The 19,401-nt window shown below is 30.8% G+C and overlaps 1 protein-coding gene and 2 long non-coding RNA genes across 4 annotated transcripts; all 3 read right to left on the minus strand.

The window, feature by feature from the left end:
- Positions 1 to 3,421: 3,421 nt before the first annotated feature.
- On the minus strand, positions 3,422 to 4,176 carry LOC117134204. Its single transcript, XR_004458392.1, has 2 exons — positions 3,903 to 4,176; positions 3,422 to 3,549 (listed from the first exon to the last, which is right to left on the minus strand). It is a non-coding gene; the product is annotated as an uncharacterized LOC117134204 (long non-coding RNA).
- A 1,316-nt stretch (positions 4,177 to 5,492) lies between these two features.
- LOC117134205 lies at positions 5,493 to 6,590 on the minus strand. The gene is made up of 2 exons (XR_004458393.1): positions 6,519 to 6,590; positions 5,493 to 5,829 (listed from the first exon to the last, which is right to left on the minus strand). It is a non-coding gene; the product is annotated as an uncharacterized LOC117134205 (long non-coding RNA).
- A 6,345-nt stretch (positions 6,591 to 12,935) lies between these two features.
- Positions 12,936 to 18,341, minus strand: LOC103866392 (long chain acyl-CoA synthetase 1). 2 transcript variants are annotated; one of them, XM_009144302.3, is made up of 18 exons: positions 18,087 to 18,341; positions 16,897 to 17,045; positions 16,741 to 16,804; positions 16,558 to 16,647; positions 16,375 to 16,431; positions 16,226 to 16,274; positions 16,059 to 16,135; positions 15,819 to 15,953; positions 15,362 to 15,529; positions 15,014 to 15,124; positions 14,767 to 14,921; positions 14,602 to 14,677; positions 14,394 to 14,511; positions 14,064 to 14,309; positions 13,836 to 13,975; positions 13,544 to 13,726; positions 13,317 to 13,436; positions 12,936 to 13,233 (listed from the first exon to the last, which is right to left on the minus strand). In XM_009144302.3, exons 2-18 carry the CDS (start codon positions 17,040 to 17,042, stop codon positions 13,186 to 13,188), a joined length of 1,983 nt encoding a protein of 660 aa, XP_009142550.1. In that variant the 5' UTR covers positions 17,043 to 17,045; positions 18,087 to 18,341; the 3' UTR covers positions 12,936 to 13,185. The 2 variants fall into 2 exon arrangements, with proteins under 2 accessions (XP_009142550.1, XP_009142549.1); XM_009144301.3 differs by lacking the exon at positions 18,087 to 18,341 and adding an exon at positions 17,144 to 17,353.
- Between the last annotated feature and the right edge of the window lie 1,060 nt (positions 18,342 to 19,401).

Below are 19,401 nucleotides of genomic sequence, written 5' to 3' on the forward strand. Positions count from 1 at the left end.
TTTCTAAACACATTCTACATTTGTCTTAATGTATACTAAACTCTCTTTCATGGTACATGAGCATCGTTTTAATGTTTTGTCAGTTAATTTATTAAAACTTCATAATATTCCCTAAATTGGTGGACTAACCACTAGAAAATTGCTATTCTCTAGAAAAACAAAGACAACAAGGGTTCTAAACCTCTTTGAACTTCATCATAGGTTAGTGTAGGATGCAAATATGCATTAAAAATTATTTTCATATTTTTTAATTTTTCTCAAAATCTATGGGTTAACACCACTACAAAAATATTGAGTTTTTGGGTAAATACTCTATAAACTGAAGCATATGATCTTTAGTGTTGTTTTAATCTATATTAAAATCTCTTTCATGGTACATGAGCATCGTTTTTTTTTTTTTCAATTAATTTAGTAAAACTTCATAATACTCCCTAAATTGGTGGACTAACCATTAGAAAATCGTTATTCTCTAGAAAAACGGAGACAACAAAGGTTCCAAACCTCTTTGGCCTTCATCATATGTTAGTGAAAGATGCAGCTATGTATTAAAACAGTATTTTCATTTTTTTGAATTTTTCTCAAAATCTATGGGTTAACCCCTACGAAAATATTGAATATTTCAGTAAATGCCATATATATTGAAGCCTATGGTCTTTAGTGTTGTTTTAAAATTTCTAAACACATTCAGAATTTGTATTAATCTATATTAAACTCTCTTTCATGGTACATGAGCATCGTTTTAATTTTGTTTCAATTAATTTAGTAAAACTTCATAATACTCATTCAATTGGTGGACTAACCAATAGAAAATCGCTATTATTTAGAAAAACGGAGACAACAAAGGTTTCAAACCTCGTTTACCTTCATCATATGTAAGTGAAGGATACAACTATGTATTAAAACAGTATTTTCATTTTTTTGAATTTTTCTTAAAATCTATGGGTTAACCCCTACGAAAATATTGAGTTTTTCAGTTAACGCCATATATACTGAAGCCTATGGTCTTTATTGTTGTTTTAAAATTCTAAACACATTCTACATTTGTATTAATCTATATTAAACTCTCTTCCATGGTACATGAGCATCGTTTTAATTTTTTTCAATTAATTTAGTAAAACTTCATAATATTCCTTAAATTGGTGGACTAACCAATAGAAAATCGCCATTCTCTAGAAAAACGGACACAACAAAGGTTTCAAATCTCGTTTACATTCATCATATGAAAGTGAAGGATGCAACTATGCATTAAAGAAATATTTTCATTTTTTTGATTTTTTTTTCAAAACCTATGAAAATATTGAGTTTTTCGGTAAATGCTCTATATACTGAAGCCTATGATCTTTAGTGTTGTTTTAAAATTTCTAAACACATTCTACATTTGTATTAATGTATATTAAACTCTCTTTCATGGTACATGAGCATCGTTTTAATTTTTTGTCAGTTAATTTATTAAAACTTCATAATATTCCCTAAATTGGTGGACTAACCACTAGAAAATCGCTATTCTCTAGAAAAACAAAGACAACAAAGGTTCTAAACCTCTTTGAACTTCATCATATGTTAGTGTAGGATGCAAATATGCATTAAAATTATTTTCATTTTTTTTTATTTTTTCTCAAAATCTATGGGTTAACACCACTACAAAAGTATTGAGTTTTTGGGTAAATTCTCTATAAACTGAAGCATATGATCTTTAGTGTTGTTTTAAAATTTCTGAACACATTTTACATTTGTATTAATCTATATTAAACTCTCTTTCATGGTACATGAGCATCATTTTAATTTTTTTTTCAATTAATTTAGTAAAACTTCATAATACTCCCTAAATTGGTGGACTAACCATTAGAAAATCGCTATTCTCTAGAAAAACGGAGACAACAACGGTTCCAAACCTCTTTGACCTTCATCATTTGTTAGTGTAGGATGCAAATATGCATTAAAAAATTATTTTCATATTTTTGAATTTTTTCTCAAAATCTATGGGTTAACCCCTACGAAAATATTGAATTTTTCGGAAATGCCATATATACTGAAAACTATGATCTTAAGTGTTGTTTTAAAATTTCTAAATACATTCTACATTTGTATTAATCTATATTAAACTCTCTTTCATGGTACATGAGCATTGTTTTAATTTGTTTTTTAATTAATTTAGTAAAACTTCATAATACTTCCTAAATTGGTGAACTAACCACTAGAAAATTGTCATTCTCTAGAAAAACGGAGACAACAAAGGTTCCAAACCTCTTTGGCCTTCATCATATGTTAGTAAAGGATGCAGCTATGTATTAAAACAGTATTTTCATTTTTTTGAATTTTTCTCAAAATCTATGGGTTAACCCCTACGAAAATATTGAATTTTTCAGTAAATGCCATATATATTGAAGCCAATGGTCTTTAGTGTTGTTTTAAAATTTCTAAACACATTCAAAATTTGTATTAATCTATATTAAACTCTCTTTCATGGTAAATGAGCATCGTTTTATTTTTTTTAATTAATTTAGTAAAACTTCATAATACTCCTTAAATTGGTGGACTAACCAATAGAAAATCGCTATTATTTAGAAAAACGGAGACAACAAAGGTTTCAAACCTCGTTTACCTTCATCATATGTAAGTGAAGGATGCAACTATGTATTAAAACAGTATTTTCATTTTTTTGAATTTTTCTTAAAATCTATGTGTTAACCCCTACGGAAATATTGAGTTTTTCAGTTAACGCCATTTATACTGAAGCCTATGGTCTTTAGTCTTGTTTTAAAATTCTAAACACATTCTACATTTGTATTAATCTATATTAAACTCTCTTTCATGGTACATGAGCATCGTTTTAATTTTTTTCAATTAATTTAGTAAAACTTCATAATATTCCTTAAATTGGTGGACTAACCAATAGAAAATCGCTATTCTCTAGAAAAACGAAGACAACCAAGGTTTCAAATCTCGTTTACATTCATCATATGTAAGTGAAGGATGCAACTATGCATTAAAGAAATATTTTCATTTTTTTGATTTTTTTTCAAAACCTATGAAAATATTGAGTTTTTCGGTAAATGCTCTATATACTGAAGCCTATGATCTTTAGTGTTGTTTTAAAATTTCTAAACACATTCTACATTTGTACTAATGTATATTAAACTCTCATTCATGGTACATGAGCATCGTTTTAATTTTTTGTCAGTTAATTTATTAAAACTTCATAATATTCCCTAAATTGGTGGACTAACCACTAGAAAATCGCTATTCTCTAAAAAAACGGAGACAACAAAGGTTCTAAACCTCTTTGAACTTCATCATATGTTAGTGTAGGATGCAAATATGCATTAAAAATTATTTTATAATTTTTTTAATGTTTCTCAAAATCTATGGGTTAACAACACTACAAAAATATTGAGTTTTTGGGTAAATGCTCTATAAACTGAAGCATATGATCTTTAGTGTTGTTTTGAAATTTCTAAACACATTTTACATTTGTATTAATCTATATTAAACTCTCTTTCATGGTACATGAGCATCGTTTTAATTTTTTTTTCAATTAATTTAGTAAAACTTCATAATACTCCCTAAATTGGTGGACTAACCATTAGAAAATCGCTATTCTCTAGAAACACGGAGACAACAAAGGTTCCAAACCTCTTTGACCTTCATCATTTGTTAGTGTAGGATGCAAATATGCATTAAAAATTTATTTTCATATTTTTGAATTTTTTCTCAAAATCTATGGGTTAACCCCTACGAAAATATTGAATTTTTCGGTAAATGCCATATATACTGAAAACTATGATCTTTAGTGTTGTTTTAAAATTTCTAAATACATTCTACATTTGTATTAATCTATATTAAACTCTCTTTCATGGTGCATGAGCATTGTTTTAATTTTTTTTTCAATTAATTTAGTAAACCTTCATAATATTTCCTAAATTGGTGAACTAACCACTAGAAAATTGTCATTCTCTAGAAAAACGGAGACAACAAAGGTTCCAAACCTCTTTGGCCTTCATCATATGTTAGTGAAGGATGCAGCTATGTATTAAAACAGTATTTTCATTTTTTTGAATTTTTCTTAAAATCTATGGGTTAACCCCTACGAAAATATTGAATATTTCAGTAAATGCCATATATATTGAAGCCTATGGTCTTTAGTGTTGTTTTAAAATTTCTAAACACATTCAAAATTTGTATTAATCTATATTAAACTCTCTTTCATGGTAAATGAGCATCGTTTTAATTTTTTTTAATTAATTTAGTAAAACTTCATAATACTCCTTAAATTGGTGGACTAACCAATAGAAAATTGCTATTATTTAGAAAAACGGAGACAACAAAGGTTTCAAACCTCGTTTACCTTCATCATATGTAAGTGAAGGATGCAACTATGTATTAAAACAGTATTTTTATTTTTTTGAATTTTTCTTAAAATCTATGGGTTAACACCTATAGAAATATTGAGTTTTTCAGTTAACGCCATATATACTGAAGCCTATGGTCTTTAGTGTTGTTTTAAAATTCTATACACATTCTACATTTGTATTAATCTATATTAAACTCTCTTTCATGGTACATGAGCATCGTTTTAATTTTTTTTCAATTAATTTAGTAAAACTTCATAATATTCCTTAAATTGGTGGACTAACCAATAGAAAATCGCTATTCTCTAGAAAAACGAAGACAACCAAGGTTTCAAATCTCGTTTACATTCATCATATGTAAGTGAATGATGCAGCTATGCATTAAAGAAATATTTTCATTTTTTTGATTTTTTTTCAAAACCTATGAAAATATTGAGTTTTTCGGTAAATGCTCTATATACTGAAGCCTATGATCTTTAGTGTTGTTTTAAAATTTCTAAACACATTCTACATTTGTACTAATGTATATTAAACTCTCATTCATGGTACATGAGCATCGTTTTAATTTTTTTGTCAGTTAATTTATTAAAACCCCATAATATTCCCTAAATTGGTGGATTAACCACTAGAAAATCGCTATTCTCTAAAAAAACGGAGACAACAAAGGTTCTAAACCTCTATGAACTTCATCATATGTTAGTGTAGGATGCAAATATGCATTAAAAATTATTTTCATTTTTTTTTAGTTTTTCTCAAAATCTATGGGTTAACACCACTACGAAAATATTGAGTTTTTGGGTAAATACTCTATAAACTGAAGCATATGATCTTTAGTGTTGTTTTAAAATTTCTAAACACATTTTACATTTGAATTCATCTATATTAAACTCTCTTTCATGGTACATGAGCATCATTTTAATTTTGTTTTCAATTAATTTAGTAAAACTTCATAATACTCCCTAAATTGGTGGACGAACCATTAGAAAATCGCTATTCTCTAGAAAAACGGAGACAACAAAGGTTCCAAACCTCTTTGACCTTCATCATTTGTTAGTGTAGGATGCAAATATGCATTAAAAATTTATTTTCATATTTTTGAATTTTTTTCAAAATCTATGGGTTAACCCCTACTAAAATATTGAAATTTTTCGGTAAATGTCATATATACTGAAAACTATGATCTTTAGTGTTGTTTTAAAATTTCTAAATACATTCTACATTTGTATTAATCTATATTAAACTGTCTTTCATGGTACATGAGCATTTTCTTAATTTGTTTTTCAATTAATTTAGTAAAACTTCATAATACTTTCTAAATTGGTGAACTAACCACTAGAAAATTGTCATTCTCTAGAAAAACAGAGACAACAAAGGTTCCAAACCTCTTTGGCCTTCATCATATGTTAGTGAAGGATGCAGCTATGTATTAAAACAGTATTTTCATTTTTTTGAATTTTTCTCAAAATCTATGGGTTAACCCCTACGAAAATATTGGATATTTTAGTAAATGTCATATATATTGAAGCCTATGGTCTTTAGTGTAGTTTTAAAATTTCTAAACACATTCAAAATTTGTATTAATCTATATTAAACTCTCTTTCATGGTACTTGAGCATCGTTTTAATTTTGTTTTAATTAATTTAGTAAAAATTCATAATACTCCTTAAATTGCTGGACTAACCAATAGAAAATCGCTATTCTTTAGAAAAACGGAGACAACAAAGGTTTTAAACCACGTTAACCTTCATCATATGTAAGTGAAGGATGCAACTATGTATTAAAACAGTATTTTCATTTTTTTTGAATTTTTCTTAAAATCTATGGGTTAACCCCTACGAAAATATTGAGTTTTTCAGTTAACATCATATATACTGAAGCCTATGGTCTTTAGTGTTGTTTTAAAATTCTAAACACATTCTACATTTGTATTAATCTATATTAAACTCTCTTTCATGGTACATGAGCATCGTTTTAATTTATTTTCAATTAATTTAGTAAAACTTCATAATATTCCTTAAATTGGTGGACTAACCAATAGAAAATCGCTATTCTCTAGAAAAACGGAGACAACAAAGGTTTCAAATCTCGTTTACATTCATCATATGTAAGTGAAGGATGTAACTATGCATTAAAAAAATATTTTCATTTTTTTTTATTTTTTTTCAAAACCTATGAAAATATTGAGTTTTTCGGTAAATGCTCTATATACTGAAGCCTATGATCTTTAGTGTTGTTTTAAAATTTCTAAACACATTCTACATTTGTACTAATGTATATTAAACTCTCTTTCATGGTACATGAGCATCGTTTTAATTTTTTGTCAGTTAATTTATTAAACTTCATAATATTCCCTAAATTGGTGGACTAACCACTATAAAATCGCTATTTTCTAGAAAAACGGAGACAACAAAGGTTCTAAACCTCTTTGAACTTCATCATATGTTAGTGTAGGATGCAAATATGCATTAAAAATTATTTTCATTTTTTTTTTAATTTTTCTCAAAATCTATGGGTTAACACCACTACAAAAATATTGAGTTTTTGGGTAAATTCTCTATAAACTGAAGCATATGATCTTTAGTGTTGTTTTAAAATTTCTAAACACATTTTACATTTGTATTAATCTATATTAAACTCTCTTTCATGGTACATGAGCATCGTTTCAATATTTTTTTTCAATTAATTTAGTAAAACTTCATAATACTCGCTAAATTGGTGGACTAACCATTAGAAAATAACTATTCTCTAGAAAAACGGAGACAACAAAGGTTCCAAACCTCTTTGACCTTCATCATTTGTTAGTGTATGATGCAATTATGCATTAAAAAATTATTTTCATATTTTTGAATTTTTCTCAAAATCTATGGGTTAACTAACCCCTACGAAAATATTGAATTTTTCGGTAAATGCCATATATACTGAAAACTATGATCTTTAGAGTTGTTTTAAAATTTCTAAATACATTCTATATTTGTATTAATCTATATTAAACTCTCTTTCATGGTACATGAGCATTTTTTTAATTTTTTTTCAATTAATTTAGTAAAACTTCATAATACTTTCTAAATTGGTGAACTAACCACTAGAAAATTGTCATTCTCTAGAAAAACGGAGACAACAAAGGTTCCAAACCTCTTTGGCCTTCATCATATGTTAGTGAAGGATGCAGCTATGTATTAAAACAGTATTTTCATTTTTTTGAATTTTTCTCAAAATCTATGGGTTAACCCCTATGAAAATATTGAGTTTTTAGGTAAATGTTCTATATACTGAAACCTATGATCTTTAGTGTTGGTTAAAAATTTTTAAACACATTCTACATTTGTATTAATGTATATTAACCTCTATTTCATGGTACATGGGCATCATTTTAATTTTGTTTTCAATTAATTTAGTAAAACTTTATAATACTCCCTAAATTGGTGGACTAACAAATAGAAAATCGTTATTATCTAGAAAAACGGAGACAACAAAGGTTCCAAACCTCTTTGACCTTCATCATATATTAGTATAGGATGCAAATATACATTAAAAAATTATTTTCATATTTTTGAATTTTTCTCAAAATCTATGTGTTAATCCCTACGAAAATATTGAGTTTTTCGGTAAATGCTCTATATACTAAAGCCTATGATCTTTAGTGTTGTTTTAAAATTTCTAAACACATTCTACATTTGTATTAAGTTATATTAAACTCTGTTCCAAGGTACATGGACATCATTTTAATTTTTTTTCAATTAGTTTTGTAAAACTTTGTAATATTTCCTAAATTAGTGGATTAACCACTATAAAATCGCTATTTTTTTCTAGAGAAACGAAGACAACAAAAGTTCCAAACCTCTATGACCTTCATCATATGTTACTGAAGGATGCAACTATGCATTAAAATAATATTTTTATATTTTGAATTTTTCTCAAAATCTATGTGTTAACAACCCTTACAAAAATATTAAATTTTTCAGTAAATGCCATATATACTGAAGCCTATGATCTTTAGTGTTGTTTAAAATTTCTAAACACATTCTACATTTTTATTAATTTATATTAAACTCTCGATCATGGTACATGGGCATCGTTTTAGTTTTTTGTCAATTAATTTAGTAAAACTTCATAATACTTTCTAAATTGGTGGACTAACCACTATAAAATCGCTATTCTCTAGAAAAACGGAGACAAAAAAGGTTCCAAACCTCTTTGAGCTTCATCATATATTAGTGAAGGATGAAACTATGCATTAAAAGAGTATTTTCATTTTTTTGAATTTTTCTCAAAATCTATGGGTTAACCCATACGAAAATATTGAGTTTTTCAGTAAATGCTCTATATACTGAAGCCTATGATCTTTAGTGTTGTTTTAAATTTTCTAAACACATTCTAGTTTTGGATTAATCTATATTAAACTCTCTTTCATAGTACATGGGCATCGTTTTAATTTGTTTCAGTTAATTTAGTAAAACTTCATAATACTTTCTAAATTAGTGGATTAACCACTATAAAATCGCTATTTTTTCTAGAGAAACGAAGACAACAAAAGTTCCAAACCTCTATGACCTTCATCATATGTTACTGAAGGATGCAACTATGCATTAAAATAATATTTTTATATTTTTGAATTTTGTCAAAATCTATGTGTTAATAACCCTTACAAAAATATTGAATTTTTCGGTAAATGCCATATATACTGAAGCCTATGATCTTTAGTGTTGTTTTAAAATTTTTAAACACATTCTACATTTTTATAAATTTATATTAAACTCTCGATCATGGTACATGGGCATCGTTTTAATTTTTTGTCAATTAATTTAGTAAAACTTTATAATACTTTCTGAATTGGTAGACTAACCACTATTTTTTTTTTTTTGTGCAACCTTTCATTTCATTATCTTAAACTTCAAACATACAATAGCTAGAGGGAATTATCCATCCTCTTTGATTACAACAATGAAACTTAAAAACAACAGAAGTTAAATCAGATAGCTTCTCCGAAGAGATTGACAGCGGAAATGAGACACTGCTCAAATGCGTCGGGAGATTCACGGTAAAACCGGATTCATAAGTCATAGTCACTTTACATTGTGACGTTGAAAACCAACCCTTACCTCCAGAATACATCACAAAGACAAGTCTGGTTGCATCTACACGAGATAGCAAAACGGTGAAGGAGTTGAAAAGCTTTTCCGATTTTGCAATCGGGATATAACAATCTCTCATGGAGAGAAGGGGTGGTGGAAAAGTTCTCTCCTCTAAAAAGGAGGAGGTGGATAAGGATCTCTCTCGGTCCTGTCGAGAGGAAGATTTGATAAATTTATCCGCAAAGGATAATTTAAGAGGACTGCATGATTGGAGCTTTAGGAGTCTCAAATTTGGAGATGATACTGAACATACTCTTGAAATCGAAATAGCTAGCTTTGGTCGACACCATGGAGACATGTGGGAGAGAGCAATTGGATATAGAGTCTCGCTCACCAAATGACGGTTGATAATAGATGAATCTGACGACGTAGCTCGAGCCACCTTCAGACCGGCGTAAAAGCAAAGGTGCTTAACAGGATTTGGCGGAAAGACGGAATCTTTGGCCAAGAAGCAACTCCAGATCCCAATATTACCGTATCGGGGCCAGAGAGCATTTGTGAAACCATCGTTACACCGCTTGTTACCTGAATCTGTCTTGCTAAGAGAGTAAGAGCAAACACCGGACTCTGTTGCTGTGGAAAGTAATGGCCGTGACAGGGGATTGGTCTTCGGGTCTTCCGGCAAGGTTCGATTCGCCACAGAGGTTGAAGTATAAAACTCATAGCAACATGTGCTTGTAGATCTAGTGAATGAACGACAGAGAACACCGGCGAGGAAGCTTAGTTCACGGCGAGGCAAGCTAAAATAGGTCTTCCCCGTAGGGAGAGAGGTCATCGCCCAAAGGGACGAAGAGAGATGCAGATCTGGCTGTGCGGCAATTTTCGGCGAACTGGATAGAGCATTACAAACACAACCATCAAAAGTCAGATCTGAAACTACCGTAGCTGTGGTGGCCGGAGTTGGACTGGAAATGAGCAACAGGAGCCAACTGGCTTGGATATGGCATGTACGACAACTTGCACAGCTTTTGGCAAAAGAAGAGCTAATGAAACCCAAGTATAAGAGAAAAACATGGAGAAAAAAAACGATAGAAACAAGAAACGAGCTAAAGAAGAAAAACGGAGGTGAGAGACGGTGACGCCGGCGAGCTAAGGAGCTGCCGGCGTCGGAATCCATGGCGGATGAGGGTGCTTCGATATGTGTGCCTGGGAGAGAAAGTTTCTCAGTTCATTTGTTTTCTCTCAGCGTAGTCTTCTTTTTGTTTTTTGGGTCGAAATATTAAATTCTCCACTATAAAATCGCTATTCTCTAGAAAAACGGAGACAAGAAAGGTTCCAAACCTCTTTGAGCTTCATCATATGTTATTGAAGGATGAAACTATGCATTAAAAGAGTATTTTCATTTTTCTGAATTTTCTCAAAATCTATGGGTTAATCCATACGAAAATATTGAGTTTTTCGGTAAATCTTCTATGTACTGAAGCCTATGATCTTTAGTGTTGTTTTAAAATTTCTAAACACATTCTACATTTGTATTAATCTATATTAAACTCTCTTTTATGGTACATGGGCATCGTTTTAATTTTTTCAATTAATTTAGTAAAACTTCATAATACTTTCTAAATTGGTGGACTAACCACTAGATATCGCTATTCTCTAGAAAAACGGAGACAACAAAGGTTCCAAACCTCTTTGACCTTCATCATATGTTAGTGAAGGATGCAACTATTCATTAAAACATTATTTTCATTTTTTTTGAAAGTTTCTCAAAATTTATGGGTTAACCCTACAAAAATATTGAGTTTTTAAGTAAATGCTTTATATACTGTAGTCTATGATCTTTAGTGTTGTTTTAAAATTTCTAAACACATTCTACATTTGTATTAATTTATATTAAAATCTCTTTCATGGTACACGGACATCATTTTATTTTTTCTTAGTTAATTTAGTAAAACTTCATAACTCTCTAAATTGGTGGACTAACCAATAAAAATCGCTATTCTCTAGAAAAACGGAGACAAGAAAGGTTCCAAACCTCTTTGGTTTTCATTATATGTTAGTGAAGGCTCTCTCTCTCTCTCTCTCTCTCTCTCTCTCTCTCTCTCTCTCTCTCTCTCTCTCTCTCTCTCTCTCTCTCTCTCTCTCTCTCTCTCTCTCTCTCTCTCTCTCTCTCTCTCTCTCTCTCTCTCTCTCTCTCTCTCTCTCTCTCTCTCTCTCTCTCCTCTCTCTCTCTCTCTCTCTCTCTCTCTCTCTCTCTCTCTCTCTCTCTCAGTGCATTTGTGAGGAGGATAACCAAATTTATATTGCATTTTTCGTAAACTTGTATGATTATTGAACAGTACGCAATCATATTATCAAATTACTAATCAGAATCGTTGAAACGAAGATACATTAGTTGATCAGTGACAACTAGTATTCCGTACTTTAGTGAAAACACTCTGCTTACGTATTTTGTACTTCTAAGAGCACCTTTAACGGGGGAATGTTTAGAGGAAGGAGAAAGAACGTGAGAAAACTAAATGAGTTTTGGAACCTCATATAAACATCACGGTCCAAATGTCATGTCTTACTGGTCTAATTTTTAAAAACAAAAATAAATTTAATTAAGTAATTAAGTTTTATTAAAAAATTAATACTTTGACTTTTTAAGAAATCCATAGGGGTACACAATTAGAGTAAAAGTAAATATGAAGTAAGAAATGCTCCAATTCTACTTTATATTTCACTCCATAATAAAATTTATTCCATAAATGGAGTAATCTATTTATTGTTTGTTCATCGCTCCATTATGAAGTGGAAAATGTAGTAGTGTTGGAACAATTTTATTTCATTTCACTTTTAATCCATTTTGAATGAAAAAATAAAGTTTTACATTGGAGATGCTCTAACTACATAAATAGATTAAACTAAATGGGTTTTGGAACCTCATATAAACATCACTGTCCAAATGTCATGTCTTACTGGTCTAATTTTTATAAACAAAAATAAATTTAATTAAGTAATTAAGTTTTATTAAAAAATTAATACTTTGACTTTTTAAGAAATTCATAGGGGTACACAGTTGGAGTAAAAGTGAATATAGAATAAGAAATGCTTCAACTCCACTTCATATTTCACTCCATAATGAATTTGCTCCATAAATGGAGTAATCTATTTTTTGTTTGTTCATCGCTCCATTATGGAGTGAAAAATAGAGTAGAGTTGAAATAATTTTACTTCATTTCACTTTTAATCTATTTTGAAGGAAAAAAATAAAGTTTTACATTGGAGATGCTCTAACTACGTAAATAGATTAAACTATATAATAATCTGATTAACATGTTCCAATAATTGATTTAATTTCTCTTGACTACATGCACGCATTGTTTTATTTATTATGATGTAGTTCCTAGTTCCTTCCAGTGTTTGATACAGGCTACAAAAGTGGAAGTCTCATACAAGCTAACACGGACAGACAGAAAATTAATCAGTAATGAAAACCATAAGGTTTTTTTAAACCACTAATATAACATAATTACGTTGGAGATGTAGTTTGATGGAAACAATAGATATTTAGGAGTTACGTACACAAAAGAAAGAAACGAAAAGAAAAAAATACTAATAATTATGATGCAAGTGATTCAACATAGAATGTAAATACAACATTACATAAGGCTCATTCCGATCAATTATTGATACATATATATATATATATATATATATATATATATATATATAACATTATTATCAATATATATTAGGACGCACACATCATCGTAATACTTTCAGATTTTCTTGGACGCCAATTTTCGGTACATCTCGTCGACTTGTACCTGTATAATGGAACGTTAGTGGACTGAACTAGTCTATGAATTTTGTCTACAAAAATTAAGGTCAAACAAAGATAATTGGAAACCTGATAATACTTGAGAAGATTGTTCCTCTTATTCTTGAGCGTCGCAGTCACCAAGTCTCTCTCTAAGTCGAAAGGTTTTATCTCCACCGTCACTGCTTTGATGTACTCAAACCTTTTTAGCTGTAGTATTTTATTTGTTCAAATCCACGACTAAGTAATGTTAGTATCTATTTATTTTAATGGAAGAATTTTGATGGAGACAAAAGATCAAAAGAATTTAAACAAACCTTGTTCTTCTCTGCCGTGGACTTCAGTTCTAAAATGATGTGTTCTTGCAACTCCGTGAGAGAACATAGTTCTTCGAATGGTTTATTTAAACCGAGATCTTTAGCCCACCGGTTCACGACTTCAGGGTTTGGAACAATCACCGCGACAAGCATTGATTTGAAGCTGTCTCCATAAACCCATATCTAAGAAAACAACAGACAGCAACTAGATGAAAACTGAGGAGAAAGAAACCCTAAAACGGCATGCTTGCTTGCTTCACAAGAAATCATGATCCAGAGTTGAGAAACTTACCTCTTGGACAAGAGAGTTTTGACCGTAGATGTTTTCCAAGTTCTCAAGAGCAACGTACTCTCCTTGAGAAAGTTTAATTAAATTCTTTTTACGATCAATTATCTTGAGCACCCCATTTGGTTGAATCTCACCTATATCTCCTGTAAGAAAAAGATCAACACACACATCAAGACCAATCAAGAAACCATAATCAGAACATTCTAGTTTCTCTTTCAATCATTCACTCACCTGTATGGAACCATCCGTCTTTCAAGACTTCATCAGTAAGCTCGGGGTTCTTGTAATACCCAGAAAACAAACATTTTCCTTTTATACAGATCTCGCCTGCTGGATTTTCACCGAGTGGGTCGTAGCCCATTTCAGCCACCTCCTCAAGCCTTATCTCGTTGTAAACCGCCGGTATACCGACTGTCCCTAACATACACATCTCATCCGGTACACACAAAGCCGTTCCTCCAAGCGTCTCCGTCAGACCTAATCCAAACAACCACATCAACATTAACTTTCCTTGGCATGCACGAAACCTAGAATGTATGGGCATGTAATATATATATATACCGTAGCCTTGGAGGACAAAGCAACAACAAGTAACTCTCAAGAACTCTTCAATCTCAGGGCTCAAAGGTGCTCCTCCAGATATTAGCAACCGGATTCGACCTCCCAATTTGTCTCTAATCTATTAATAAAATTCCAAAACCATGGAAAGTATGTTTTTATGTAATGACCAAAAAGAAAAAAAAAAACCAATATTTGGACTGTCTTTAACCTTTCTGAAAGCAATTAAATCAGCCATGGGTGAAGCTTTGCTATGCGAGTATCCACGATTCAACCATGAAAGCTTGCTGCATAATCATTTAGTTTTGTAATGCTACATCATTAAAGAACAGAGAAGAAATAAAAAAACAGAGAAAGTAACGTTGAAGTTGCTTACTGTTTGTAGAGAGCATTGAAGATAAATCTCCTTCTAGGGTTAAGTTCCTGAAGAGCCTTTTGAATACCCTCGTGAATTCTCTCGAACACTCTTGGAACTCCAGCTAGATAAGTTGGTTTCAATTCTTGAATGTCATCACGTAACACATTCAAATCCTACACAAAACACATCAACATATATACTCAATTATTCATTTGCCCCATAATTTGATGAATGTTTGTGTGCCTTAAGAGATTTAACTACATACTCCATGGTAATAGCCAACGGAAGCCCCTTTGCGAAAGAAGTATTCCTCATTCATACGGTCAAGAATATGAGCCAGCGGCAAGAAGGAGAGATACACATCTTCATGTGTCATCTGCTTGTATTCAAGCCACACAAAAAAACAAAGAAATATGTCAAAACTAAACAAAAGATTAAGCAAAGCGACGACGTTTAATGGTAAATAATAAAATTTCAGCTTCTTCACATGGCGTGGGATTAATTTAGGTTTATGTTTAGGTTTAATAACCTCCCATTGTTTAGAAACGAATATAATCTACCATAAACGTACGTGCATTAACTTTTCTTTTGTTAAAGATGAATCTTTTGTTACCTTGTCTTCGAACTGGTCCATGAAGAGATCCACCCCAACAACGAAAGTCGCCACCGCTTCGTGAGTCAAAACCACACCTTTAGGGTCACCACTCGTGCCGCTTGTGTACATTATGGTGCATGTGTTAAATGGTTTAGGTGGACTAATCTCTTCCGGTTTCTCACGTCCCTGGTCAAAGATCAAATAGTCAACAAATATATTTTAATATGTACTTTGTGAACTCTTTTTTTTTTTTGGTCAATAGGCACCTAACTCATTTAATTCCATGCATATACACAATCCCAAAAAAAAAAAAACAAATGCCGTCATATTTGGTTTAGCATGTGCATGTCATTAAATACCTCAAAGAATGGTCCGACCATGATGTAATTATAACGTAAAGATATACTATTACTATTCAGTTACAAAAAAAAGATATAAGATTACTATTATTAAGAAATTAAGACGAGAGGCCAACCATATGAAGAAAATCGAGCCAAGAGTACGTTTTGACTCCAATTTCTGAAGCCTTGATGCTATCTTCTTTGCTCACATTAGTGAAGGAAACTATAGCTTTTAGCCGTTTAGAACATATGGAATCTGGCTCAAGAAGCTGAATTTCAATAACATAAGAATAACAAAAAGTTTATTATTCAAATAGATTTATATTTTTAAATGTATATTTAACTATTATTAAATTTATTTCAAAAAGCCTAACCCCTTTAATCTTGGTGTCTTGGACGAATACAAAATCGATTTCCGCGTGATCAACGATATAATCCACGGCTCCAGAACCTAAAGAACCAATTTTTTTGTTTGAGTCACGTGTATTAGGACCAAGTCGCAAAATTTTGTATGGCCACAAGAAAGCAGAATTTAACCTACCCAATGTATCATATAGAGGTACACAGATTAGAGTGTGAGCTGCACAAGCCTAAATATTTTTACAAAGTTGGGTATATGTTTATGGGGTAAGAGCTTTTGATATATACAAAATATGAGATTTAAAAAAAATAAAATTGAGAGAGATGGACCTCCATTGCTATGATCCACTGAGGACAATTAATTCCATAGATTCCCACTCGACACCCCTACATATATGCATAAACCAAATTATTTCAATACATAAATTAGTCTCCAAAGAACATTTAAGTAAGTATAATGAGTTTAGTTTATGAGGACGAGGTATATAGATATATATTGAATAATATATTTACAGGCTCAGCTCCGAGAGCACGTAATGCAGAGCCAATCTGCAGAACTTCTTCATATGCTTCCTTGTACGTTTTCCACACATACGGTCCAACCTAATTGATCCGTAAACATATACGTATAAAACAGTGTGTACACATAACTTTTTAATCAAGTATTTCGTTGTAGTATATATTTTAAAAAATCACCTTCTTATCTACGATTGGACGCCATCCAAGCATCTTGTTGCCAGGGAATTTCTCCACAGATTTACTAACAAAACCCAAAAGAAATTTATTAACAATAATTATACACAAAAGGTGATAATTAATTATCTTATGAGAAAATATAAATTTACCACATACCAGAATATGTCCCAAGCAGTGGTGATATCAGAATCTATTGGAGGAAACCCTTTTTCCGACAAAAGATTCCGGTACACCGGACCTACTGACGGCTTCCCGTTTTCCCCTTTGACTCCTTCTTCCACCTTTGCCGCGAAAGACTTCATTCTCTGAAGACAAATTCTAGAGCTATTTACTTGATGTAAAATAAACGGAATAGACAGAAGAACCATAAGTGTTTCAAAAAAAAAAAAAGAGACAGAAGAACCATAAAGATACGATATGATGGATCCAACCGGCGTACGTAAAATATGAAAATATAACACTGCCCTAATCGATGAATGGTAAAAAATGTGAAAAAATAATAAAAAAAAACACTAAGGAAATAATTTGGTTACAAAATGAAGGAGGATGTTTCTTAAAAAAAAAAAAAAAAGAGGGAGGTTATCATATTTTGCATTTTGTATTATTATAATCGTTGTTCGAAAACAGATATAAAAGTTCATATATTATAATAATTGTTAAGTGTGTATTTAATGTCACCAGTTCGGTCCACCTAACAATACCGACTACAAACCCAGAGTTGATGCAGCTATCTTAAACACTCTCTTTAAATTTGACACTAATTTGGTTTCTATATTTTGTGATTTGATAAAGGGTTGTATCAACTATATATATATTTTAAGACAAAAAATAATTAGATTACATGCACTTAATTTCAAAGGAAGTATGAGTAGTTTCACTAATTCATTTGAACTAAAATTATAACTAAACTAATTCACTAAGTCATGCCCTAAACGGGAGAGCATGGATAACCTGGCTTCATTCTCTTTATCCTTCTTTTCACTATCTTCTTTAATTAATGAGTTTGAAGAAGCTCTAGAGAAAAAAAACCAATAAGTATGAAAGTGATGTAGTTGTAACGATCTCCAACCAATGTATGAAATTTCATACTTAAAACACTTAAAATCTTCCATTATCTTTTATTAATATCAGGGTAAACATAGAAATATTTTAGTCTCTCTCTCTCCCCTTCCAACGTTCAATAATAAAATATAAAAGAAACCATCAAAAAACATTGAGATCTTTTTTTTTGGGCAAACAATTTATTACTTCAAAGAGTCTAATACAAAGATAGAGATACTAATAGAAAAGGGAATAAACAGAACAAAAAAAATAACTAATAGAAAAGCAAAGGTTAAGCAACCGACCTTAGCTTAGTTGGTACAACAAAGGACTGTAGTAATGTACATATACGTCGCTGGTTCAGGCAGGTCGGATTGTGTTCTTCCCCAGCTGAAAGCTTTGTTTTAAAAAAATGTAATTGTTTATGATTTTTAGAAATGATCAGAGAGAAAGTAGAATAAGTTGGGGAGCTGAGAAATGGTTGTTGGTTTATATAATAATATTGGAGTTGGTTGATACAGGCGAGGCCAGTATCTTTCATTTCAATGTTTTTATTATCAGTCTTCAATTTCAAATGTGTAGATAATAAAAGAAGAGAAAAAGTGAACCAAAACAAAATTGACTGATCCAACCAATAGATTTCATTAATTAATTATTGTCCTATATACCTATGGTGTTGTCTGCCGAAAGTTGATTTTTCCATAAATTTTCAACTACTGTTTTCCATTAATTGACATTACGTCTTTTATAAACACACTTCTTTATGAGTTTCTAAAGCATATCATCATGTGGAAATGGATAAAAACTGTAAGATACGTACGTCGAGTAATTGAGTCTCTTACTACTTGTGCAGGATACGTCGAGTAATAGAATCTCTTACTACTTGTGCAACTTGCATTATACTCGTGAGAATCAATTTGCAAAAACAGTGTTTTATAAAACGATTTGTTTTTTTTTTTTTGAAAAATGATAATTAAAAAACGATTTGTTACGAAAGCTTTTTTGACATTTTCTCAAAGTAAAACGTCGTATGGTTCATTTCCTAAAGTTGGTTTGTATATACTATTGCATTTACCGTACGTCACGTGTTTACAATCCAGACGCTTATGCAGGGTATATTTTTATACAATACAATGATGACTTTGTAAAAAACAAACCATGCATGATCTCGATTCTCGATTACCAAGTCGAAACCGCTAGTTAATCGATCTATTCGGTATTAAAAGCCGCAAGGACCTTGACAAAGAAAACCACTGGTTTAGTATTTCGTTTTCTATATTTATAGATTTCAAAGATTGTGACAATTTTGGTCGTTTATCTTTTGAATATGTTAATAGAGCAATCATGCGATATTTTTAGCTTTATAAGATTTTTTTTTTCTTGGTTCGTACATAATATCAATGCATTCACATTTATTTGCTCGGGTCTACATATTTAATAAAACACAACTGGAAAGCATCACCGAAATTTCTGATAGCTTTTAATATGGATGTTAGTATTAAAAAAAAAACAAGTGAGCCAAGTCAAATCGTATAAGGTATATATAGGTAGATAAACCTTTTAAGAATATTAATTCTTATAAAATCTTTTCTGCGACCGATTTATTATTTAAAGTGAATA

This window comes from Brassica rapa, chromosome A05 (genome assembly GCF_000309985.2).
Source record: "Brassica rapa cultivar Chiifu-401-42 chromosome A05, CAAS_Brap_v3.01, whole genome shotgun sequence".
NCBI classification, from domain to species: domain Eukaryota; kingdom Viridiplantae; phylum Streptophyta; class Magnoliopsida; order Brassicales; family Brassicaceae; genus Brassica; species Brassica rapa.